Below are 27,566 nucleotides of genomic sequence, written 5' to 3'. Positions count from 1 at the left end.
ATTGCCCAACTAGCAATTTTTATGAACTACTACTAATATTCTAAAGACATTATGAAATAAAAAAAAAAAGACACTATTCAACAACAGATAGATAACGTAAGCAGAGGATGAAATTTCTAAGTATGAATCAAAAAGAAATGCTAATGGGGCACCTGGGTGGCTCAGTTGTTAAGCGTCTGCCTTCAGCTCGGGTCATGATCCCAGGGTCCTGGGATTGAGCCCTGCTCTGGACAGGAGGCCTGCTTCTCCCTCTTCCACTCTCCCTGCTTGTGTTCCCTCTCTTGCTATGTCTCTCTCTGTCAAATAAATAGATAAAATTCTTAAAAAAAAAAAAAAAGAATGGCTAGAGATTGAAAATGAAGAATGTCTTTGATGGACTTATTAGTAGACTGCACATGGGTAAGGAAAGAACCTCTGAGCTTGAGGACATGATAATAGAAACTTCCAAAAATGAAAGCAAAGAGAAAAGAAATTGGGGGAAAAAAGAACAGAATATCCAAGGAGTGTGGTACACCTACAAAAGATATAACATACATGTAATGGGAATATCTGGAAGAAGAGAGTGAGTAACAAAGAAATAATAGAACCAATAATGACTGAAAATTTGCACATATTAATGTCAGACACCAAGCCAAATATCCAGGAAGCCCAGAGAACCTCAAGCAGCATAAATGCCAAAGAAAAACTACTTCAACTTCAGAAAATCAATAATATAGAAAAATCTTGAAAGAACCCAGAGAAAGACACCTAAACTATAGAGGAACAAAGATCACAATTACATTTAACTTCTCTTCAGAAGCTGCATAGCAAGAGAATGGAATAAAATATTTCAAGTGTTGAGAAAAAAATTCACCAATCTAGAAATCTGTATCCTGCAAAATAACCCTTCAAAGTGAAAAAGAAATAAATACTTTCTAAGAAAAGCAAATACTGACGGAGTTTGTTGGTGACAGGTCTATCTTTAAAGCAATTTAATAAAAAAGGTCTTTAAAGAGAAGAAAAATTATAGAGATCAGAGTTTCAAATGTAGATAATGAAAGGAAGAGTGCTGGAAAATAAATAAGTACAAGTAAAATAAGAAATTTTATTTTTCGTATTCTTAATTGATCTACCTAATCACAGTTTATTTAAAATAATAATAACAGAATGTATTCAAATATGTATGCATAAATATATATATACTTATAAAAAATGAAATGAATGAAAACAATGATACAAGGTACAGGAGGGAGGAATAGAAATATTCTGTTATTAAAAGGTAATTGCCCTATCTGTGAAATAGTATTGTGTTATTTAAAGGGGTCTTGGGTTAATAAAAAATTACTGCTGGGATGCCTGGCTTACTCAGTCAGAACAGTTTGCAACTCTTGATCTTGGGGTTATAAGTTCAAGGCCCACGTTGGGTGTAGAGATTACTAAAATAAATAAATAAACTTTTTAAAAAATGTATATTGCCAACACCAAGGCAATAAATAAAATAAAGTTTTAAAAGAAGTATAATTAATATGCAAAGAGTGAAGTGTAATCATATAAAATTTCCAATTCAAACAAAAAAATGCAGAGTTGTAGAAGACAAAAGATGAGCAAAAAATAAAGTCAACAAACAGAAAACAGTGCCAAATATGGTGCATATAAATTCAACTATATCTATAATAATTTTAAATATCAGTCCAAATATACCTATTAAAAGACAGATTGTCAGAGTGGATCAAAACACAATGCCCAACCATATGTTCTCTACCAGAAACCTACTTTAAGTATAAAGACAAATATAGATTAAAAGTAAAGTACAGAAAAAGATATACCATGCCATTACTAGTCAAAAGAAAACAAGAATATCTCTATTAATTTCTGACAAAGTAGACTTCAGAGCAAGGAAAGAAATATATAGAGAGATAAAAAGAGAGATTAAAAAGAGTGATAAAAAAGAGATATATAACGAGAGAGAGATATATAACAGAATCAATTGTCAAAAAGAGGTGACAGTCCTTAATGTGTATGTGCCTAATAACAGAACATCAAAATATGTGAGGCAAAACCTGACACAATTGTAAGAAGACATAGATTAATCCAATATTATAGTTGGAAATTTTAACACCCTTCACCAGAAATGGACAGATCCAGATGCCAAATATTAATAAATACATAGTTGAACTGAACAGACTATCAATAAACTGGATATAGAGTTGGCCCTTGAAAAACATGGGAGTGAGGAGTGCTGACTTCCCACACAGTTGAAAATCCATAATTTTGACTCCCTCAAAACAGCTATTAATAGCTTACTGTTGACCAGAATTCTGAATGAAAACATAAAAAGTTGATTAACACATATTTTGTATGCTATATTATATACTGTATTCTTAAGAATAAAGTAAGGTAAATAAAAAATGTTATTAAGAAATTCATAAGGAAGAGAAAATATATTTACAGTACTGTATATATAAAAAAAAACTGCATATAACTGGACCCATGTAGTTCAAATATGTGTTGTTCAAGGATCAACTGTAATTGAAATCTATGCACTACTTCATCCAAAAACAACAGACTACACATTCTTCACAAGCTCACCCTGGAACATTCATCAAGATAGACTACATTCTGGGCCATAAAATATTAGCAATTTTTAAACAATAGAATCATATAGTATCTGCTCTTAGAATACAGTAGAATTAAACTAAGAATCAATAACAGAAAGGTACCTGGAAGTTTCAAAATTCCTGAAGAATAAGCAACATAGTTCAACATAAAACATGAGTCAAAGCTGATATCTCAAAGGAAATGTAAAAGTATCTTTGAACTAAATGAAAACAAAAACACAACTTGCAAAATGTGTGGAATACAGCAAAACTATTTCTCAGAGAAATTTATAACATTGAATACATATACTAGAATAAGAGAAAAATCTAAAATCAATCACCTAAGCTTCCAAAGAAGAACAAATAAATCCAAAGTAATCAGAAGAAAAGAAATAAAAATTAGAGCAGATAGCAGTAAAATGACAGCAGTGTGTGTTTGTGTGTGTGTGTGTGTGTGTGTGTGTGTGTGTGTATGTGTGTGTATTTCAAATAAAATCATTGCATCTCTAGCTAGGCTAAGAAAGTAAGAGAGAAAATGCAACTAATTTTATAAATGAAAGAGGGACATCACTGTGTATCCCATGGATATAAAAGGGTAATACAGGAATACTATGAAAAACTCTATGATCACAAATGTGATGAACTGGAAGGAATAAACAAATTTCCTGAAAGACAAAATCTGCAAAAACTCATATAACAAGAACTAGGTCATTTGAATAGGCTTATATCTATTCAATAAATCAAGTCAATAATTAATAGCCTTCCAAAACAGAAAGCACTGGGCCCTGAATAGTTCACTGGTGAGTTCTATAAAACATTTATGCAGGCAATTATACCAACCTTCTACATTCTCTTTCAGAAAACAGAAGCAAAGGGAATACTTCTTACCTCATTATATGAAGACACTATTTCCTAAACCAAAGCCAGACAGAGACTTTACATGAAAACTACAGACCAATGTCTCTCATGAACACAGATGCAAAAATTCTCAGCAAAATATTAACAAAGTGAAAATGTATAAACCAACAATATATAAAAAGAGCTATCACCAAGTGAAATATATACCCAGTATGTAAGCCTGGGCCAACATTTGAAAATCAGTTAATGTAATCTATTACATCAATAGGCTGAAAAAAAAAACCACATGATCATAGAGATAGATTCAGAAAAAGCATTTGCCAAAATTAAACATCTATTTATGGTTTAAAAAAAAAACTCTCAGCAAACTGGAAATAGAGGGAAACTTACTTAATTTGATAAATTTTAAAAATCTATGTAAAACCTAAAACTAACATCATACTTACTGGTGAGACTTGAAGCTTTCCCACTAAAATCAGGAAGAAGGCAAGGCTGTCCCCTCTCACCACTGCTTTTCAATATTGTACTGGAAGTCCTAGCTAATGCAATAAGACAAGAAAAGGAAATAAAAGATACAGATATGGAAGGAAGAAATAAAACTATCTTTGTTCATAGATGACATGACTATCTATATAGAAAATCCAAAAGAATAAACAAACAAAAACTCCTGGAACTAATTATGAATTAGAGTAAGGTTGCAGGATATAAGGTTAATATACACAAGCCAGTTGCTTTCCGATATACAACCAATGAACAAGTGAATTTGAGATTAAAAACACAATACTATTCGCATTAACACTTAAAAAATGAAATAAGTTAACCTAAGAATATATTTATAACATCCATATGAGGAAAATGGCAAAACTTTGATGAAAGATATCAAAGAAAAACTAAATAATTGAAAGATATTCCATATTCATGGATAAGAAAATCAATATTGTCAAGATGTCAGTTTTCCCAACTTATCTAGAGATTCAACATTCTCAGTCAAAATCCCAGGAAACTACTTTTGTATATTGTAAAATTGATTCTAAAGTTTCTAACAAGAGCCAAAAGACCCAGAATAGCCAACTCAATATTGAATGAGTAGAACAAAGTTGGATGGACTAACATTACTTCACTTCCAGATTAAAGTGACAGTAATCAAGACAGTGTGGTATTGTTGGAAAAAAATCAAATAGTCAATGGAACAAAAACAGACCCACGTAAGTATAGTTAACTGATCTTTAACAAAGAAGCAAGGCAATACAATGGAGCGAAGTTAGTCTAGTCAACAAATGGTGCTGGAAAGACTGGACACCCCACATGTAAAAAAGTGAATCTAAACACAAATCCTTCACAAAAATTAACTCAAAATGGATCACTGATCTAAATGTAAAATGTGAAACCTAAAACCCCTAGAAGATAACATACAAGAAAAACCTACATGACCTTGGGGATAGTAATGGGTTTTTTAGATGCACCATCAAAAATATAATTCATGAAAGAAATAATTGATAAGCTGGATCTCATTAAAATTAAAAACTTCATCTCTGTGAAAGACAATATCAAGCAAATGAGAAAACAAGTCAGACTGTCAGGAAGTACTTGCAAAAGACATATCTGATGAAGTACTGTGATCTAAAATATATAAAAAACAACTTAACAATAAGAAAATTAACAACCTGATTAAAAAATGGACAGAAGACCTTAACAGATAGCTTACCAAAGACAGATGGCAAGTAAGCATATGAAAAGATGTTCAACATGTAGTCAGGGAAATGCAGACTAAAAAAATGAGATGCTACTACATGCCTATTAGAATGGCCAATATCTAAAATGGCCAAAGTGCCAAAATGTTGAACAGGAACTTTCATTCGTTGCTGGTGGGAATGCAACATTGTTAGCTCTTTTGGAAGACAGTGACAGTTTCTTAAAAAACTAAGCATATTCTTACCACATCAGCAATCATACATTTTGGTATTTACCCAAAGGAGTTAAAAACTGTCCTCACAAACACCTGCACACAGATGTTTATGGAAGCTTTATTCATAATTACCGACAACTTGAAAGCGACTTGAAAGATATCTTTCAGTAGGTGAATGGATAAATAAACTGTGTTACATTCAGACAATGGAATATTATTGAGCACTAAAAAGAAAAGAGCTATCAAGCCATGAAGGACATGGAAGAAACGTAAATGCATAGTACTAAGGGAAAAAAGTCAACCTGAAAAGACTACACCTGTATGATTCCAACTATACGACATTTTGGAAAAGCAAAACTATGGAAACATTGAAAAGATTAGTGGTTGTCAGGATTTAGAAGAGAGGTAAGGATGAATAGGTGGAGCACAGAGGATTTTAGGGCATGAAATTATTTCACAAGATACTACACCGGTAAATACATGCTATGATACACTAGCCAAGATCCACAGAATGTACAACCCAAGAACAAACCCTAATGTGAGCTCTGGACTTCGGATGACAATGATATGTTAATATAGGTTCACCCATTACAACAAATGTTCTGGGATGGTGGAGACTTTGATTGTAGAAGAGGCCGTGTGTGTGTGTGTGTTTGTGTGTGTGCACATGTGTATACCCACAGGGGTACTTGGAAACTGTCTACTTTCCACTCAATTTTGCTCTGAACCTGTAACAGCTCTAAAAAAAAATAAAAAATTAATGAATAATTTTAAAAAGACAATAAACACTCAGATAACCCAAATGTTAAAACTCTTAGAGATTTTAAAACATCTATTATAACTATGAAACACTCGATCCAACAATTTCATGACACACTTTCTTTTTAAGGCATATGTTATATTCACCAAGATAGACTATATGCTGGGCCATAAAATAACTGTCAATAAATACACATGCAGTGAGATGATATCAAGTTCATTTTCAGAGGAAAACAGACATCTACAGTGGAAACTAGGAAATCTTGTGAGAGGAATTAAAGAAAAGCAAAATAAATGGAAAACTATACCATATTCAGGAAATGGAAAATAATGTTTGTTAAAATATAGATTCTCTTCATTTTGATCTGGAGCTTAAATGAAATTCTAATTTAAACCAAATTCCCTTTAAATGAAAACTCAATTTTATTTTAAAAATTGACAAACTTATTCCAAAATTCATATAGAATGCCAATAACCTAAAGGAGCTAACACAATGTTTACAACGAATAAAAAATAAGGGCATTTACCCCACCTAATATCAAAATTTTCTATTAAACTACAGTAATCAAGGTAGTTTGGTATTAGTAAAAAGATAGACAAATCAAGAATAGGATAATAGTTGAGTAATAGATCTACTCATAAGTAGTCAACTGATTTTTGACACAGAAATCACAGCAATCCAATGCATGACTGGCAAGTCTTCTTTGTAAAGGATAAAGTGGATATCCTTGTCTAAAAACAATCAACATTGACTTTTACCTCATACCATACACAAATATTAACTCAAAATGTGGTATAACCTATGTGTAAAACCTAATATTACAATATATCTGGTAACAGGAGAACATTTTTGTAATTTTGGTGTAGATAAATGTCTCTTAGAACACAAAAAGTGTAAAACATAACAACAAAATTGACAAATTAAACTTTATCAAAATGAAAAGCGTTCACTCTTTACAAGACACTACTAACAAAATAAAAAGGTAAGCCACATGCTGGAAAAGTATTTGCAAAACTCTATCAGACAAAGTATGAAGGATTTATTAAAAGAAAAACTCTTAAAACTCCATAATCAAAATATAGCAGCCATTTTTTTTTTAAATGGGCTAAACACACCTCACAGAAGAAGATCCAGAAATGGCCAATGAGCACCTCAAAAAATGCTTGACTTCATCAGCTATGAGGGAAATGTAAACTAATACCACAGTGAAATACTACTACACAACCACTGAGAGTGGCTAAAATTTAGAAGATTAACCATATCAAGGGTTGGCAAGGACACAGAGCAACTGAAACTTTCATTCACTACTGGAAAGAGTGTAAAAATTACTTAATGCCACTTTGGATGTTAATTAATTAATTCCACAGTTAAATAGTTTCTTTGATTTTTAAAGTTAAATATGCACTACCAAATAACCAAAGCATTCCATTTCTCGGTATTCAGCTAAGACAAACAAAAATAAATGCCCACACAAAATGTATGGATGAATGTTCATAGCAGCTTTATATGCAGTAGCCAAAATCTAGAAATGACCCAAATGCCCCTAACAGAATGAATGGATGAACAAACTGTGGTTTACTCATACATTAGAATGCTGTTCAGCAATTTTTAAATAAGCAAAATAATATATATGAGACACGGATAAGTGTTCAAAACATTATGCTGAGTGATAAAAGCCAAGCTAAAGAGAGTATACTCAGTATCATTCTGTTTATTAAATTTTTAGAAAAAATAAATATCCTATAGTGATTAAAAAGTAAATTAGGGATTACTTGAGAGAAGAAGACAGGAATTATAAGAATCCATAAGGAAATTTTGGGTGTGATGGCCATGTTTATTTTCTTGATGATGATGATGGTTTCAGAGGTGTAAACACATTTCACAACCGATCAGATGGTATACTTTTAATATTTGCAATTTATTGTACTTCAGTTATATCTCAATAAATAGATCTTTAAAAATCTCAAGTATTATTAGCTAAATGCATCTAGACTAGGAAAAGTGGGTAAATGGGAAAGCTACCTCCATCCTCTTTTGTTGTTCTATAGGAAAACCACGTCTACTAACATCGTTTTTTAAAAAGCATATGCTCAGAAAATATACATAGTATAAAGATACACAAGCATCACAAAGTGATAATCAAATTCTTAATGGAATATTGGAGATAGTTATTGATATAGATATATAGATAAAGATAGATATAGATATACAGATAGATATAAAGATATAGATAATAGCTATTAAAACCTTAAGGTCAGTTTTCTAGGCTTGTAAAACTACTGAAATTGTGTAGCTTTTATAAATTATTATTCATTGATTTCTCCCAAGAAAAATGAATGCCAAAATCATTCTGAGAAGTTTGAAAAAAATGAAAAATTTCATCAACAAGCTTTTCCACTTGAATTATCATTATATTCTTCTCATTGCTTCAAAAGAAATAATCTGCCCAAACATAGAAAATTGTTGGAAATATAATAGACTTGTAATAACCTCCTTTTATAATTAAAAAAGAAAAAAGATTGAAATAGCAATGTTTTGAAAACTTGAGTTATAATGGCTACAACTTGATAATTTAGTAAAGAAATTTCCCTGTTTAAAAGACTACAAAAGTAATTTTATTGATAAAGAATACAGGCAATGTAGTTATTTTTTTTAATTTAGCTTTTCCTCACATCTTTGAAGTGTATTATCAAGCTAGGGGAAAAAAAAAACAAAAACAAAAACAAACCCAAGGTTATGGATTAGTGTTGGTTAGATATTTTGTGCCTGCTTGAAAGTATTCATATGCCCAGACCATGTTTTCCCTGCTGGGTTCTGTACCCAGGTGCTACCTGCTTAGAGAGGGAAAATTTATCTAATCTCCACAAGATACCTGGTACACAAGCACTAGCCTAGGAACCAAGTACTCTATTTATAAGACAGAAAGACCACATAAAACCTTGGACTGCTACATGGGTCAAGTTGCTCCCTCATATCAAAAATGTGTAAGAATATTTGACATGTCATAGTTGTAAGATGATAAAAAAGAACATAAATAATAAGAAGAAAATTATATAGTAATACATAATTAAACTGACATAATATATAACTTTATATATATATATAATCAATACTAGTATTATAAGCACTTTACATTCATGAGCTTTTTTTTAAATATATATACTTACTAGGGAGATTACATTACTATTCCCACTTGATGAATGAGAAATTAAAACTTACATAAAGTAAAAATAAATAAATAAATAAATAATGAAACTTAGAGTATTACATAGAGAAATGTAGTTAAGCCATTCTGGAATTCAAAATCAGATTTTTCTGATTCTATAATCCATTTTTATATTCATTCCACTATGCTGAAATTAAGTGATCTGAATTATGACTCTGTATATTGATTTTGGCATTTTCATATAAACTAACTTGTCATACTTAAATTTTTCTTAGATTTGCTTTTATCCATTTGATGTTGAATTCTTTGAAGTCTTCAGACTGGAATTCAAATATGGCCACATTTAGCATTTTTTGCCACAACAGTACCTTTCCATAGATGTAGGATAATACAGAAATTATAGAAATGAAACTACATACTGAACAGATCTGCATCTAAATTGGAATGACACTATTTCCAAAGAAGGGATATTTTCAATTTTTGGAATAATGTATCACTGATCTTTTTATATCATCTTCACCATTACAACTGCTTATCAAGCACTAAAACAATGTATATATGGCACCATTCCTATCTCTTATCATTTTTAGTTTAATTTCTACACATTCACTTGCAGAGATTCAAAAGTCTAGATAAATGGAATACAAAATGATAATGGAAAACAAAACGAAAAGCAAATATATGAGTAAATTTTTAGAGAAAGATACATTAACATCATATTCAGATAAGATGAACTAATTTCACAAAAGGAGTCAGAAAGTTTTACTGTGATTTTAAAATCTGTGTTTGAGGGGCGCCTGGGTGGCTCAGTGGGTTAAAGCCTCTGCCTTTGGCTCAGGTCATAATCTCAGGGTCCTGGGATTGAGTCCTCCATTGGGCTCTCTGCTCAGCAGGAAGCCTGCTTCCTCCTCTCTCTCTCTGCCTGCCTCGCCTACTTGTGATCTGTTTGTCAAATAAATAAATAAAATCTTTAAAAAATAATAAAATAAAATAAAATAAAATCTGTGTTTGAATTACTTCTTTTCCTCATATTCTTTTTTCAAGTGGGAAAGACGAAATTGTTTTTGAAATTTATATACCTATACAATAATATAATTTAGGAAGTAAGATGAGTTTTATGTATGGCAATTATTTGGATAGATTGATAAAGATAAATCTTATAGTGAAATATCTGCATTTATTTACTTTTTCAAAACTAATTACATATCATATTGAACAAATGTTCTTTTTAAAGCTCCATAGGATTTCATGAAACTCCAAGATGAAAAACAGCATAATAAACTTATTTTTGCTACTCACTGTCACATTCACTAAAGAATTCATTAATGAGTCTTCTAAAATTATTTTTCTTAATAGTTTAGCAGTTTTTCCAAATAAACAGCTAGAGTTACTCCAGGATTTAGAATGTGGTTTATGGATCAGAAAATTAAGAATTAATCAAGGAATATATATAGTAATCTTTTCTCCTAGTACATCTGTCCTTGGTAATTTACTAGAAGCCCCTTGGCCAGAAAGTTTCTGGTTAGCAGTTGTGAAAACATACGGAAATGTTTTAGGGAAATCATTTTTATATATTCTAGGGGTTGATACTGTAATCAGCCTATGAAACACAGAGGCTATTATTACATATTTTAAAATATGTAACATCAGATTCAATGATTTGTTTTGAAAAAAGAACATACTGTGATAGTCTAAAACTGTAATTCAGAAACTCTAAACTGCACCCCAGTGAGCATGAGTGTAGTATATGGGAAAGAAAGTGGAGTACAGTCTGTGCATGGGAGATGGTATGGGGATGACAAAGGAAGCCCTGTCTGAAAAAGACATTTAATCAACATGTACATATAACAAATATCTTTCAGGGTCGTAAATTTTGAGAATATTAATAATTTATATTTAAGAGATATTAATTAATGTTAATTTTTTTCTCTTCTGTATTTCTTTTTTTTAAAGAATTATTTTATTTATTTATTTGAGATAGAGAGTATGCAAGCATGAGGAGAGGGGCGGGGCAGAGGGAGATCTCAAGCAGACTCCATGCTGCGCTGAGCATTGAGCCAGACACGGGGGCTCAATCCCACCACCTCGAGATCATGACCTGAGCCAATATCAGGAGTCAGATGCTCAACCAACTGAGCCACCCAGGCACCCCTTCTGTATTTCCTCTTTATATATTCTTACCATTTATGATTAACAAAGTTTAATCTTAATTTCCATTGCTTAAGTTCCAGAAGACCTGTAACTATGTATAGCAATAGACTAAATGAATATATGAAATGAAACCATCCACGATATAGTTCATCCATATTACTCATTTATGTTGCCAGAAAATAAGGTTGTGTGTATTACGAAAACAAATTTAGTCTGTGAAACTGATGTTTGTAGTTTAATTTTAAAATAGAACTTTGGGGCGCCTGGGTGGCTCAGTGGGTTAAGCCTCTGCCTTCAGCTCAGGTCGTGATCTCAGGGTCCTGGGTTCGAGTTCTGCATCAGCTCTCTGCTCAGCGGGGAGCCTGCTTCCCCCCCACCCCCCCAGCCTGCCTCTCTGCCTACTGTGATCTCTCTCTGTGTGTCAAATAAATAAATAAAATCTTTTAAAAAATAAAAATAAAATAGAACTTTGCTAGACTCGAAATTAAGTTTTCTATACAATATTCATCAAATAAATAAATATTTATCATTTGTGTGTAATCAATACATGATATTGGAAGATCTGAGAGTATATTATTATGTATTGCTGAATGAGTTTATCATTTAATTTAGCATAATATAATGTGTTAAAAACATTTTATATTGAGTCAAAGGCTTAGGTATAAACAGGTTGAAAAAAGTCAGAAACAGAATCTCAACTGAAAGTTTGACAAATGCTAATTATATTTAAAATTATGCCACAGTTTATGTATATAAGTACAGGAATGTAATATCCTCCTGCACCAAATGTACATTGTTCTTTCTATGAAAAATACTGTCTGTGTCTATGTGTTATATTCATTAACAACCAAAAAACAGAAAATCTTCCATGGTAATCTTGCCTATTAATTTTTAATATAATACAGAGCTTTACTTTATTATACTTCGAAAAATAAATTACGCAGAAATTGTATAAAAGCAGATCACAGTACAGAATATTATCTCAGGAATGAATCCCTTTATGGGGTCAGGATTCAGGTCTGTTTGTTCTGTTAATAACTGACTAAATGAAAATTAAAGGACAAACTACCAAATCCAATGATGGAAGGATTAAAAGAAAGAATGTGATTATCATTAATTGGTGAATTATGATTGGAAGGAAACTTTTTTTGTTGTTGTTGGAATTCAATCCCTTTATTTCAATGTATATTGTACATAAGTTACAAATCCTCACTTCTGCCACTCTGCTAGAACTTTTCCGGAAAAGCCTCCATTTCTTCCTTGATCCTGTTTTCTACCAGTAATGCGAAGTTACTGTCTGTGTTTTGAAGGTTATAGCTGACAAACACCTGTTTCTTGGTCTTCCTGGCTAAGCGCTGTGCAAGGCCAGTAGAGGTGGTGTCAGAAGTGTCTCCGAGGAGGGAGGTAGACACAGGGATGGAATCGTAGCGGTTGCACATGGCCACGGCGAGGTTGCGCAGGTGCGGCCTGGCTCCCACCCACAGGAACAGCGAGTCCGTCAGCCGCATGACATGGAAGTGGACGAGCTGCTCCCACAGCCTCGCGCTGAAGTTGTGCAAGGAGACCTCCCCGCCCGCGGCGGCCGGCGGCCCCTCCATGCCGCCCCGCACGCCGGGCCCGGCTAGCGCCCGGAGTCCCGCTGCCCGGCCTTCGCCCGCCCGGTCAGACCCAAGCAAGCGAGCGCCGGAAGGAAACTTATTACTACAACTTTCATATTATTAAAAAAGTGATTTTTAAAAACATACATTCAGCTTTCGCAATATGAACTCTATTTTATACCTTAGAAACGTTAACAAAGAACAGAGAAAGGCAGAATATCTGACTTGTACATTTCCCTAAATTAATCTCCCAGAAAAGGAAGTGAAGAAAATGTTCTTTTCTCCAAAGAAAATAATGCAAAGTACCAAGAGTAAAGCCGTTTGCCCTTCGCAGGAGAATAGCCTGCCTGTGTTCAAATCAACCAATCTCTATAATGTTTCCCAGTCCTTACAGCCATCATTGTCTACTCATTCTCTTACTGAACAATAAAAAACATCACCGCTACACCCGCAGGAGAGGAAAGTAGGTCACCCTTTGGTTTTCAACGTTGATATATAACATATATTGATTGTTACTGTTATTAACACAGTTCATCTGATTTAACGATATTCAACATCAAATAAACTTTGATTTATTTTTACCTCAAAAACTTCTTCATCCAGAATCCTTGTTCCAAAAACCATGATTCCATTGGTGTCAACGATTGCTCTCTCACTTCTATCAAGTGGTTTTGTGGTTTTCTTCTTACAATCAACAATCATTGTCACAGTTTTCTTCTCCACGCTGATTGCTACCCGATGCCACCTAAAAAAGCCAAGTTATTCTTTTGTAGGCTTCAAAGACATTGTCATCATTATTCAGGTTAAAAAAATACGATGTACTTTAAATTGTGAAAGTGAGCTGAAATTGTACAAAATGTAGGCTCATTTTTTAATCAATCTGTTAACAGGTGACTACTTACTATTTACCCAGAAGAGTATTAGGTAGTAAAAAGGACACAAACAGTATAAAATTCACATCAGGGGTGGCTGTCTATGCTGATAAGGAAGTACCCATCCTTTGGTTCACTTTGTGTGGTTGTAACAAAAGCTTAATCTCATCATGTCCTGATGAGTGTATTTGATAGAGATCAGGGGTGGGATACACGGTAAGTAATAGTTTCTATGTGCGTAAATGCTTTCTTCCAAATGGAATTCCACTTAATTTTTTTTTTTTTCTCTAGAGATCCCCTGAGATGAACTGTGAAAGGGTATGTCTACTAACTGAATGACTGCTCCATCTGGAACAACTGAACGTCCTAATTGTACAACACAATGTGCTTCTCTGTCCTTATTCACATTTATTTCAAGTGCTTTCGTTTTCTTTTTCCACTTTAATTTCAAGACAGTTATAGATCACTCCTGTGGGCAGGATCCAAAACTGAGACACAATATCTCTCCTTCTTTCCAGGGTTGGCAGGAAGTGGGAGCACTGAAAGAAAGCATAGTCAGCACATGTGTGGAGTGAGAGTCTCCATTCACGGGGAAGCTACTGCTTCAGCTAATTCAGGGCAGCGATGACAGGCTTCAGGGGTAGACATGCTCAGCCCTTTGGAAACATATAAACCCTAATCTTACTGTAAAATGGTGGGTTTTATTAACAATATCTGGTGCTAACATAAACCACTGAGTGAGGCTCATTGGATTTTGCAAGCCACTCTGGTTTATATTTTATTTTTTTTCCAAATGAAAAATTCTAGATTAATATTGCAGAAGTGTCTAGGACTATATCCATAAAATAAAATACCCAAAAAATTGCAGGAGCCTTCCTAAATGCCTTTCATGTGACTTGGCATGGCTACTGATGAAGACCAAGTATATTTCCATATATACTTAATCTTTGGTCTTTCCATAGCACATTCAACTAGCATAGGCATCTGCTTAGTTTGAATTGCTCAAAGATTTATTTTGGAGCAACCTAATACTGTGAGAGTAAAATTTACACGTATTTCTGCCAAGAAGCCTGTGTCTTAACTCAAACCATCTCCACTGTTGTACGTATGTGCTTTTCATTAGCAGAAAATAAAAATGATTTCCATTGTTAAAAGCTGATTAGGACTCTGAACTTGATCTTACTGTTAATTTCAGCTCGGATGATAATGATACATCATAATCATGGTATTAAAATACAACCACCCCTAAGTTTTTGAGTCATTCTTAATCCCTTTTTCATATACTTTATATTCACATTTTCAGAAAATCCTTATATTCAATGTATATTCAGAATCCAGTGTCTCTTGACTTTACCCAATCTGCAAGTTCTCTCATCCAGACTCCTAACTAGTCTCTGTCTCCACGCTCATGCAACCGGAGTAACCATTTATTTTATCTTTTTTTCCTTACCTATAGTGTTCATTTTTAAAAACTTTTTAACATTTTAATTTTATTTTTTTCAGTGCTCCAAGATTGTTTTTGCACCATGCCCAGTGCTCCTCGCAATATGTGCCCTCCATAATACCACGAGGCTCACCCATCCCCCATACCCCTCCCTTCCAAAACCCTGAGTTCGTTTCTCAGAGTCCACAGTCTCTCATGCTTCGTTTTCCCCTCTGACTTCCCCAATTTACTTTTCCTTTCCTTCTCCTAACGTCCTCCATGTTATTCCTTATGTTCCACAAATAAGGAAAACCGTGTGGAGATTCCACAAAAAATTAAAAACGGAGTGCCCATTTTAAAATACAACTCCAGCAATTGCGCTACTGGGTATTTACCCCAAAGATACAGATGTAGTGAAAAGAAGGGGCACATGTACCCCAATGTTCATAGCAGCAGTGTCCACAATAGCCAAACTGAGGAAGGAGCTGAGATGCCCTTCAACAGATGAATGGATAAAGATGTTGTTCATATATACGATGGAGTATTACTCAGCCGTCAGAAAGGATGAATACCACCATTTGCATCAACATGGATGGAACTCGAGGAGATTATGCTGAGTGAAATAAGTCAAGCAAGAAAGACAATTATCATATGATTTCACTCATATGTGGAACATAAGGAATAGTGTGGAAGACATTAGGAGAAGGAAGGGAAAAATTAAGGGGGTGAAATCAAAGGGGGAGATGGACCATGAGAGACTATGGACCCCAGGAAACATACTTAGGGTTTTAGAGGGAGGGGGTGGAGGGATGGGTGAGCCTGGTGGTGGCTATTAAGGAGGGCACGTATTACATGGAACACTGGGTGTTATATGCAAACAATGAATCATGGAACACTACATCAAAAACTAATGATGTATTGACAATGGAATACTATGCAGCCATCAAAAGAAATGAAATCTTGCCATTTGCGATGACGTGGATGGAACTAGAGGGTATCATGCTTAGTGAAATAAGTCAATCGGAGAAAGACAACTATCATATGATCTCCTTGATATGAGGAAGTGGAGATGCAACATGGGGGGCTTGGATGGTGGGAAAAGAATAAATGAAACAAGAAGGCATTGGGAGGGAGACAAACCATAAGTGACTCTTAATCTCACAAAACAAACTGAGGGTTGCTGGGGGGAGGGGGGTCAGGAGAGGGTGGTGCGGTTATGGACATTGGGGAGGGTATGTACTATGGTGAGTGCTGTGAAGTGTGTAAACCTGGCGATTCACAGACCTGTACCCCTGGGGCTAATAATACATTATATGTTTATAAAAAAGAAAAAAAAAACTAATGATGTATTGTACAGTGACATACAGTACATAACATAATAAAATAAAAAGAATACAAATCAGATCAAGTCTCTGCCTTGCTAAAAACCATCTGATATTCTTAGTAAAAAGCTGAAGTCCTTACTCTGCTTATAAGGGGTGTGCCCTGGCTCTCTGACCTCACACCCACTTTTTGCTTTCTCGCTGCCTGCACAAGAGCCACACTGCTGCGTCTTTCCCATTCTTTGCATGTGTTCTTCACTCTGCCGGAAACATTCTTTCTCCATAATCCCACATGGTCCACTCCTTCACGTCCAACATGCCTTTGCTCAATGCAACCATATCAAAGAGATATTCTATTGAAAACAGTGTACCCTTAAATTCCTTACCCTAATATTTTCATATCATCACTTTTCGTATTAACTAATAAGGACAATATGTAAATTGCTCATAAATCTTAGTTTTTCCTGCCACAGAGGTGAAATTTTCTCCATGGTCCTGACAAGGATACACTGAGTGTGGATAACATTTTTTTTTCCATCTGCACTGCTATTTCCTTCTTACACCTATAGCTGTCATATTTCAGATAAGGCTAGTTTTAGAAGACTAGATTCAGCAATAAAATACCAAGTAAACTTTTTTAAAAGATTTTATTTATTTATTTATTTGTGAGAGAGAGAAATAGCAAGACAGAGCACAAGCAGGAAGGAGAGGGAGATGCAAGTACCCTCCGAGCAGGGGGCCCAATGCAGAGCTCGACGTTAGGACCCTGAGTCGAAGGCCGATGCTTAACTGACCGAGTCACCCAGGCGCCCCACCAGGTAAATTTAATACACATTTATTTGTACTTAGCTGCTCCCTAAGTGAAAGGCAATATTCACAATGCAGAATTTAGAATCCAGCATGATTTTCAGAAGAGTAGTACTAGGTAGTCTATCTAAGTTCAAATCCTACCTCTGCCACTTTGGAAATATATCACCTCAGGAAAGTCACTTAAACTTTATGTACCTCAGTCTACTTTTCTATAAAATGGGTTTATTAACATTATTTTCTTCAAAGAGTGAAAAATTAAGTGAATTGACTATGTATAAAGTGCTTCAAACAGTATATAGCACAGATCAAGCATTATAAAAAGCTTCTTATGATTGTCAGTATTAACATGCTTAACAATAAGTAAATCAAAGCAGGTCATTCCTCTGCTCAAAAAGTCTGCAGTGACTTGCATTTTACTCCAGATGGAATACAGAATGCTTATAGTCATCTGCAAAGTGTTATACCCTTTGGCCTCCCATGGCTTCTCCATCCTCATCATTCCACTCTGCTCCTGCCATGCTGGTATCCTTGACATTGCTTAGACCAAATCAGTCACACCTGGAATCAGAGGCTGTGTATTTGCTTCCCCTCCTCCTGGAATAGTATATACTTTTAGTTATCGGCAGGGCATGCACCCCAGATTCGTCACCAGTCACCTCCTTATACCTTTTTTTATTTTAAGGTCAGAGTTGGGAAGTGACCTTTTTTTTTTTTTCTAAAGATTTTTATTAATTTATTTGACAGAGAGAGACACAGCAAGAGAGAGAACGCAGCAGGGGGAGTGGGAGGGAGAGACGCAGGCTTTCCACTGAGCAGGTAGCTGGGATCATGACCTGAGCCGAAGGCAGATGCTTCATGACTGAGACATTCAGGCGCCCCATTCACCAGTCACCATCTTAGTGAGATTTTCCCTGATCTCATTCCTTAAAATTGCACCCTCTGCCACGATTCCCTATCCTCTCCACTGCTCTATTTCTTTCTCTCTCACTTATCACCACCTGATATGCTCTTTATTCATATATATATATTTTTTAAATTGGACATCATTTGTCTACCCAGACTGCAAAAGAAACTATGTAAAATTAGGTATGTTGTGTTTCATTCATTTCTGTGTCTCCAAGCTCTAGAAAACTGCATCACACTTTATGAATATTTCTTGAATGGTTAAATGAAATAATTGCTTTCAATACAGCTATAACATTGGATTATTATATTACTTACTTCCCATCAGCAATGTTAACAGTTCTGAAGAGGGGATAGTCTTCTGGGGCAGGTTTTCCAGTGTGGTCTTCAAACAGGAAAACAGGTGATCTCCCAACCTCAACACCAATTTGCTGAATACCGTGCTCATTATATATAGATAAAAGGAAAGACTGAATTCCTTTTTTGGGTTTTATTGTAAATAATATTGAAAAATCTTCTGGAAAATTTCCTCCTGAGAAGAGAAAGCCAAAGGGTCAAAAATTACAAATTCCCAAATTATTCCTGGATTATCCTATTTTTTTTTAACTTTGTAGGAGGCCGTAATAAGTCATGTAAATTCAAACAGTCATAACAATTCAAATTAAAAAAACAAATGGGAAGGAGATGATAATAAGCTTTCTCTGCATAATTGCCCAAGCTAAGTTCAAACTTTAAAGCCACTCATTTAAAGCACAACGATTATGTAAAATTAAATTCAAAGTTAGGAAACAAGATTGACCATGGTGCCAGTGCAATATTAAATATACAAGAAGAACTTTTAAAATACAAAAGTACCACTTTTTGTATAAGATTTGTATTTTCATCCTCGTCTGATCTGTGGCACCCTCTCTTTAAAGAAAGCGCTCTAAGGACACAATATATGAAGGTACTTAAGTCATCCCTCAAAAGTTAAAGAGTTTCTGATCAGTTTTTCCTATCACACAAAAGGCAGTTTCACTAATAAAAAGCTTATGTCATTATACATCATAATTGTTAGATACTTGGTTAATTTTATTCTAAATTCAAGAGGATTATCTCTTTATTTTTTTCTTTTTTTCTCCTCTTACCATCATACTCCAAATATCCAGAATGGGGCCAAATCTACATAAGTGCTTTGTAAGTATTTATTAAATAAATATGTCAGTTAAATGATTATCACAAAAATATCTCACATAGTTAAACAATGTCTACTCATATATTTTTATAAAAACATTGCATATTAAATTCCACATTTTATTCTTCATAAATACTTTACATATATATCTTACTATCCTGGAGTGTAAGTAAAGCAGGCATTATTGTCTGAAGAAGGAGATTATTTCAGTTAGAAAGTTTTCCATATGCAGAAGTGGACTATCTGTGCATGTGTGATCAGAGATATCTGGGCCAGGAACATCCATATTCAAGCCATTCATTCTAAATTCTATTCTACATGGTAAAAATACTATGAATATGACTGCCATAGAGTCAAATTCAAAAGATTATATTAGACAAGCAATTCCACTTCTAAGAATTTATTGAAATAGGAATAATGCTTATGTGTAAAGATAGGTTATGTCAATCCACCAGAACACTACTTATAATCCTAAAATATTAAAATGGCCTACAATGGTTGGGACTGGCTAAATAATATAAAACACTTATATAGCATAAGTAGCCACTTAAAGTAGTAGGAAACATTTTATGAAATTGAAATTATTTAAAATGTGGAAATTAAATAAGAGTATGTCATAGAGAAAGCAGTCACTTGATGTTAACTATTTAGTTCTGTAATATCTATTTATATCTGTATCTATATCTATATCTATATCTTTATCCATATCTATCTATATCTAGATAGATTTATCCAAACTAAAAAGTGTTTATGTTTACTTAAAACTCTTATTTTTAATTTTTAAAATAATTTATCAAAAACTTTGGTATATCACAAATAGGTCATAAAAGCTTTGCTATCTCAGGAAAAAATAAGAAATAAACATATATATATGTGTATATATATGTATATATATATAGTTTTGTTTCATTTAAGTGTCATAAAGACATCTAATTTTGTATTTCTATAAATCAACAGAAGGAAAATAATCATATAAATAACATGAAAAGGTAATAAACACCTGAATTAATAAAGCAAGTTTTACCTGCTTATACTATAACTAAAAATCTAGGTAGGTAATTTAGCTGTATTGAAGAAGCTCCATAGAAAATAACTTTTTCTTCAAATAGGTAACTCAGAATGTTGAAAATCACAGGAGTTCTTTCCCTAGATGTACATTATTCAAATATCTCCTACACTGAAAAAAATAAGATGCTAAAATATTGTGAGTTAAGGGAAAACAATATTTTTTCATTTTTGCAAAAGCATTATGAATTAATGTCTGCATAGAGACATTTAAGGAAAAAGGAATTTTCAGAAAATATATTCATATAAGGCTAAATAGATTATAGAAAATTCTAATCAATCATCCAATTTGTACAGTACAACTTTTGAAATGATCAGCTGCTAACCACACTAATGAGCAAAGTCTTTCAAAGTCTTTCAGAAGTATTTTCCAATTTAAAAATTAGGCAATAAGATTTTAATTATAATCTTTAAATTATGACCTTTAAAAAAGAAAACTTAGTTACCTAAAGAATCATGACGATGTCAAAATATTCAGTCTAACCTAGGCGTCCCACCTTATTTTCTTCCCTATCAGACATTAAACAAAGTTGTCCATAACTGACTAAATGTCTCAGAAAGGATTCACTATGATATTAATTCAACAACAGAAATTCAACCACTAACTATGAGAAATGTTATCTAAAATAACAGTGATCAGTATACATGATAAAGTAAAATTGAAATTTTTCAACTTAAATATGTTTTGAAATATACAAATGCAAACTAAAAATACTAAATAAAATATAAAATAAAAATAAATAAATAAATAAAAATAAATAAATATAAATAAATATAAATACTAAAGTATCTCTCTGTTGGACTCTTTTGTTAAAGAAAGAAATGCTATTAATACTTTTGATACACATGTATACATAAATTATATACATCCAATAATCATAATTCACACTGAATGTATCAAGTTCAATAGTGATTCTTAAAATGGTCTGTAGTATCGATAGATAATGCATGCATGAATAAATTTTATATGAAAAAGGCACAAAACTTTATTATTTGATTTTAATTTTTTTTAGATGTGGTTACTAGATTTCCATGTGGAATATGTCTCCCTTTAACTAAAATCCTTTTTGGATATAGCTTGGTGATCAGCAAGTTTTGAAAAATGAGGAGGGAAGGTCATTTTTGCATAGTAGGAAAGCTCACTTTAGTTTAAAAAGGCAGGGACTGTCTCTCAGCCTCACATCATTTACTGGTTCTGGGATTATATTCAAATACTTCACATTTCTAACCCTTAATCTATAATTTGGGTTTAAATATTCTTCTTTCCAGATGGATATGAGGACAGAGATCAATATATACTAAGTTTCTTATATAGTATCTGTCGTGCAGCAGGTGTTCTAAAGAGTGCAAACAGAATTTGCAAATTACAGGGGCAACTGGATGGCTCAATGGGTTAAGCCTCTGCCCTTGGCTCAGGTCAGGATCTCAGGCTCTTTGCTCAGCAGGGGGCCTAGTTCGACCCTCCCCCTCCCATTCTCCCTCCCCCTCTTCCTGCTTCTCTGCTTACTTGTGATCTCTCTCTTTCTGTCAAATAAATTTTTAAAAAAATCTTTAAAAAATTAAAAAAAAAGAATTTGCAAATTATAGCTTCTATTCAGGTCACATGTACAACGTTCTCAGACAGTTAAATTAAAGGTCTCAGGTTAGGACTTTAGAGGACACATACCTTAATTAGACAGAATTTTACAGTGGCTATCTGATAATCCTCCACTCCTGGCAGTCTGAAGTTTCCACTACCACTGCTTACCTTTTTCATTAGAAAAGAAGTTGCTATTATGTTCCCATAACAGAAGAAAGACTATTCCAAGTAATTTTTCAAAGATCTTTTTTACTAATTTGATAAAGAATAATACTTGCTTTGGATTTTTTTTTTAACTTTAAAAATGTCTTTGATCATTTTTATTAACTGCCATTTTGCATTATTTGACAGGAAGCTCTACCCTGGAGGAAGTTCAAGTTTAAATTCATTTGTGTGGGAGGAAAAATAAGGTCCCTTTCAGAGGTGTCTCCTCATATCTGAAATACTCATTATTAGAATTATATGTCTAAGGCACAATATTATGAGAAGGTGAAAAAAAGATATAAGGGAATTTTGTTAACTCTCATGGAAGGAGATTCCAAAGGCATGCATCGCATTCTTTTACTCTGAGTAGCACAACAGAAGTGATTGAACTAATCAAACTAACCACCAATTTGGAAGGTAGAAAAACTGACCCTGATACGATGAACCAAAGTATAAAAAATTTAAAACTAACTTCCTAAAAAAAAAAAAAAAAAAAAAAAACCTAACTTCCTGAGTATTTCCAGAGCTTTTCCGTGAGTGTATTTTTCACTGTTTTTTTTTCCTCTTGAAAATTCCCACCCCTTTCTTATTTCTTCATTAGAGTGCAAATAAATAGAAAAGCAACATAACTTTTACATGTGTAACTTTTACCCTTGATTTTTTTTTTAAATATTTTATGGACTTAACTATTCTAATGTTTTATTTTCAAAGTCAGAAAAATTAATGCATTGACATTCTTTGTATTTTCAGTTTGTTACTTTTGTCTGTCACAAATTATAGCAAAACAAAAAAAAATTGGGGGGAAAAACAGTTTAATAAAAATAAATGTGTTTTCAAAAACACTTTGAAATGTCCATCCATGAAAAATACACTATCTTGTTTTGTAATTCTTTAGTTCCTTGATTTTTAATTTTTCTGTTGTTAGGAAATAGTTTTATGTGAAAATAGGGAATTCAAATCCCTTCAGGTAAAGATAGTAGAGAGGATAATATTAAGAGTTTAAATAATAAATTATTTCTGAGGATCCCAAAGCACCAACAAGAAACACCTGAGAGTATAGGGAATAATGGCCTTGGCAACAGACAAGACCTGGATTAAATACTGACCCCTCGTAATTTGGACAAGTCCAAGAACTTCAGTGAAACTATTCCCTCTTCTGTTAAGTAAGGATGAGAACATTCAATTTTGTATAGTTATAGACAAAAATAATTGACATGTATCCAAAAGCAGACTTGTAAGGAGTTGCTTGCCTTCACAATGTGATGCTCAGAAATTGTCCTTTTATCACTCAACTCCCTTTCCCTACATTATCATGATTAGATAACTAGTATTAAGTCAGTCTTGGAAAGAAAGATAGAAAATATTCACCAGGTACTTTTCAATATCATTACAAAAACTTTTCAGGGAAAGATTTACAAAATCTCTAGTCCCTGATCTCCTTATAACTATGAGATATGACTAACTTTTACTATATTTGAGATAAGAACAGGATCCAAAAATAACACAGATTAATCTGTTTTATAACATCTGCTGAAGAATTTCAATAGTACATTATATTAATTTTAGAAAGAAACTCACTAAGTATGTCTAAACCACATGCCCATTCAATCCAAATGGGTAGTCATTAAGGGTAAAGTTGTCATGATCCCCCTAATAAATAAATTCTACATGGTTATATGCAAAAATAAGTTAGATAAAATATTGTCTTCACATTTTGTCATCTTGCAATAAAATAATAAATTATTAAATTTTCAAATGAGTATATCTTCTGTGATTGTGCAGAATTAAAATTGGCAATCATTAAATCATTAGTTATTTTCAATGTCACCTTAGTGACCACAATGTATTCGGCATCCCATATATGAAAGAACTATATCTGTCCCAATAATTTTGCATTATAGAGCATGATAAGAAGAAACAATAATAATTTATAAAGTAGTAGTAGTTGTAGTAATCAAGTGAACATACCTGAAAATAACTGTTTTGTTGGAGCACTGAGTTGTGCTTGCTTTGAAACTCTGTAAGCAGTATCCGAACCTTGTGAATTCTTTCTGTTTGTGCAAAAGCCCGTTGTTTTTGATATTCCCTCTGGAAAGTTGTGAAAATCTAGAGCTTTCAGAACATCAACTGGAGCAGCTGAAAATAAGTTAAAAGTAAAAAAAAAAAATTGAACAAATAATCTAATATAAAAATGAGTATTTTTAACAGATAAAACAGTTTGTTATTCTACTTCTCAAATCTGCTACTTGCCATATTTCCCTAACATTTGGGTGGGAGATTGAGGAGTGGGACAGCAGATAAATTAGAGACTATAAAATCCTCCAATACAAAATAAGTCAAATCAAGAATAAAATTATGGAAAAGCAAACAGAAATTATTCATGTGTGGGGGAAAATATGTAGATTTAGAATCAAATATATAGAATATATACGTTTTATATATATGTAATATACATATTATATATAATATATAATTTAATATATGTGAATTTACATCCTGTCTGATGCATCTCAGTTACAATTTATAAAGTCTTTAATCATTCTAAATAATTGCATTATTTGGAATTAAAGTGAAAGCCAGCATCTGGACATATTCCATTAATTTCTAATAAATCTATTATTCAACTATTCATAATCTAAATAAAGGTGATTTTGAAGGTTCAAATTCACAATATTATACATAATGATTACAAAATGTGTAATTAATAAGCCATATTGTATACACAAAGAAGTTATAAAGAATAGGTAACAAAACATAATACTCTTGTCTTGTTAGTTATCTCTATGTTAGTTATCTACAAATTATATATAAGCATATAGCAGTGTGAATAGTGTGTACTGTGTATCTATGTATATCTATGTATCTTTGCATGTATATGCATATTGAGGTATAATTTGTTGATTTTTACCCTCTAAATTTGCCAGGGTATTTCATGGCCGTTGCTTCATGCTTCATGATTCAGATTGAAAGTCCTGGGAGATTTTGGATAAAAGTGTAATCTTTGGATAAAAATGTAATAAAGTGTAATCCATTTGGATAAACTTGATGTTTTAAACAGCTTCTATGGAATATAATTCACTTGCCATGTAATTCACCCATTTAAAATGTATAATTCATTGATTTTGGTATATTATACTATTCACTTTTTTAATTGGTGTAAAATACATACAACATAAAATTTGCCATTTTAACCATTTCATGTACAGCAGCATAATTACATTCACAATGCTGTGCAACCATCACCACTATCTGTTTCCAAGACATTTTCATCACCCAAAACAGAAACTGTAACCACTGAGGGGTAACTCCCAATTCACCACCTCTGCCTAGGCTCTGGTAACTGATAATATATGTTCTATCTCTATGAAGCTGACTGTTCTAGAAATTTCATAAAAGTGGAATTATACAATATTCCTCAGAACACTGAACATGAAATTACCATATGACCAAGTAATTCCACTCCTAAGTATATACCCAAAAGAACTGAAAGCTGTCACTTAAATTGATACCTGTGTGCCAACGCTCACTGAAATGTTATTCACAATAGCCAAAAGGTGGAAACAAACCAAATTTCTATCAATACATGAACAGATTAACAAAATTCAGTACATGCATACAATGGAATAGAATTCAGTAATAAATAGCAATGACGTTCTGATACATGCTACTACATGGATGAACCTTCAAAATGTTACACTATATGAAATAAAGCAGACATAAAAGGACAATGTTTTAGATCATCAGACTCCCTGATCCACAACTTAATATGTGCTTAATTCATTAAGCAAGCCAAACCATGAGTCATGTGGTATAAGCATTGTTATAAAAACAGACTTCAGGCTGCGTATCACTCAATATACCCGTGTTCTATTGATTTTTTTTCTCCTTATTCAAAAATAAGAACATTCAGAGAAGGCCATGCATGGTCCATTGTATTACTGAGCATGTCTGAGACAGATGTCCTTACTGCAAGTTTTTAGATTCCCGTTCAGAAAGAAAAGAGATCACTTCTGCCTGAAAGTGAACCAGTATTACTGATTTGAAAAGTTCAGGTGTTAGTTAAAAAACAAAACAAAATAGAATTGCGATCAAATTTCAAAATACGTTGTGTTTTGTAAATATACTGTTTCTGGGAGGACTTAATGAGAATGGAAAAAAGACTCTGATTTCAGAATCAGAAAATACCATCACAATTTACCACATTCCATAGAGGATGTTGTTTTTTGAAAATTATAATTTCAACTAGTAACTTTTTTACAACTAACAGTTCATTATAGAATGAATGAATGAATGAATGAATGATGAGTGCTTGTGAGCAATGCATATTTGGTCATTTCCTCAGTTAATTAAGATTTAGGAGTATTGACTTCCAAACGTACAAACACATGTGGATGAAGCTTTACCGGTTTCCTTTTTAGAGTATGGTAAGCATACTTCCTTTAACAATACTCTGCCTGCCTATTTCATCAAGCCTCTGAATCAAAATCAACATATTATCCAATATAGTATATATGGTTCCAAATTATTAAAAAGAAATAAAAACACTTTTTCTTTATAGAAATCAGACACTTCAAAGGAATCCTTAACTCTATCAAATATGATTCTCTCTAGTTCAGCCTTAGAATATTTAAAAGAATCATTGCATTCAAGAGCCTTTTTGCAGGAGTTCTGCTCATGATGATCAATTTTTTTAGGCCAGTAGGAACCCCTGACCATTCTTAACTTTCTTTCTCTTATCATAAAGTACAAAAAGAAAGTAACTATAATGGCTTCTATGTCTAGAAAGCCTAGTATGTGCCAGTCACTAGGCTGAGCTCTTGACACGCTTTTCAGGGCATATGTTCTGATCCCCACTGTACAGATGAAGGAATTGAGAATCAGAAAGCAAATTTAGGACACTCCTAAGATCTGGGCAAATATCAAATCCAGGATCTTGCCACGTTGCCACCTTCATTCCTATACCCCGTAAAAGAAACTTAAAACATAAACAATACACTAAGATTATCTTGAGACACTTAATTGATTCCCAATGTTTATATTTGTTTTATATGACACTCAATTTATGTTTCAGGGTATAAATGACTCTGAAAGAGTCATGAAGTCACCAGGAAGACTCTGAAAGAGACTGTTTCTAAGAGTCACAGCTTTTTTTTTTTTTTATTAATTTTATTTTTTATAAACATATAATATATTTTTATC

General features: G+C 33.0%; 2 protein-coding genes across 4 annotated transcripts in view; both read right to left on the bottom strand.

Moving 5' to 3' along the window:
- Positions 1 to 27,566, bottom strand: part of COL11A1 (collagen type XI alpha 1 chain) — a 208,297-nt gene that overhangs the window by 160,905 nt on the left and 19,826 nt on the right. For all 3 annotated transcript variants that reach the window (XM_047727896.1, XM_047727894.1, XM_047727895.1), the window contains 3 exons: positions 24,336 to 24,503; positions 18,664 to 18,877; positions 13,598 to 13,760 (listed from right to left, as the gene is read on the bottom strand). In XM_047727896.1, the coding sequence (XP_047583852.1) occupies positions 13,598 to 13,717 (120 nt within the window). In that variant the 5' untranslated portion in view covers positions 13,718 to 13,760; positions 18,664 to 18,877; positions 24,336 to 24,503. The remainder of the gene's footprint in view (positions 1 to 13,597; positions 13,761 to 18,663; positions 18,878 to 24,335; positions 24,504 to 27,566) is intronic.
- Positions 12,579 to 13,102, bottom strand: LOC125098785 (proteasome assembly chaperone 4-like). Its single transcript, XM_047727897.1, has one exon. It carries the CDS (start codon positions 13,013 to 13,015, stop codon positions 12,644 to 12,646), a length of 372 nt encoding a protein of 123 aa, XP_047583853.1. The 5' UTR covers positions 13,016 to 13,102; the 3' UTR covers positions 12,579 to 12,643.

This window comes from Lutra lutra, chromosome 4, assembly GCF_902655055.1.
Source record: "Lutra lutra chromosome 4, mLutLut1.2, whole genome shotgun sequence".
NCBI classification, from domain to species: Eukaryota; Metazoa; Chordata; class Mammalia; order Carnivora; family Mustelidae; genus Lutra; species Lutra lutra.
Note: the sequence above shows the minus strand (reverse complement) of the source record. Positions and strands in the feature narration are given on the sequence as shown.

Bases quoted from the DNA above. Each gene is read 5' to 3' on its own strand.
- LOC125098785 (XM_047727897.1), bottom strand. From the start codon at position 13,015: ATGGAGGGGCCGCCGGCCGCCGCGGGCGGGGAGGTCTCCTTGCACAAC.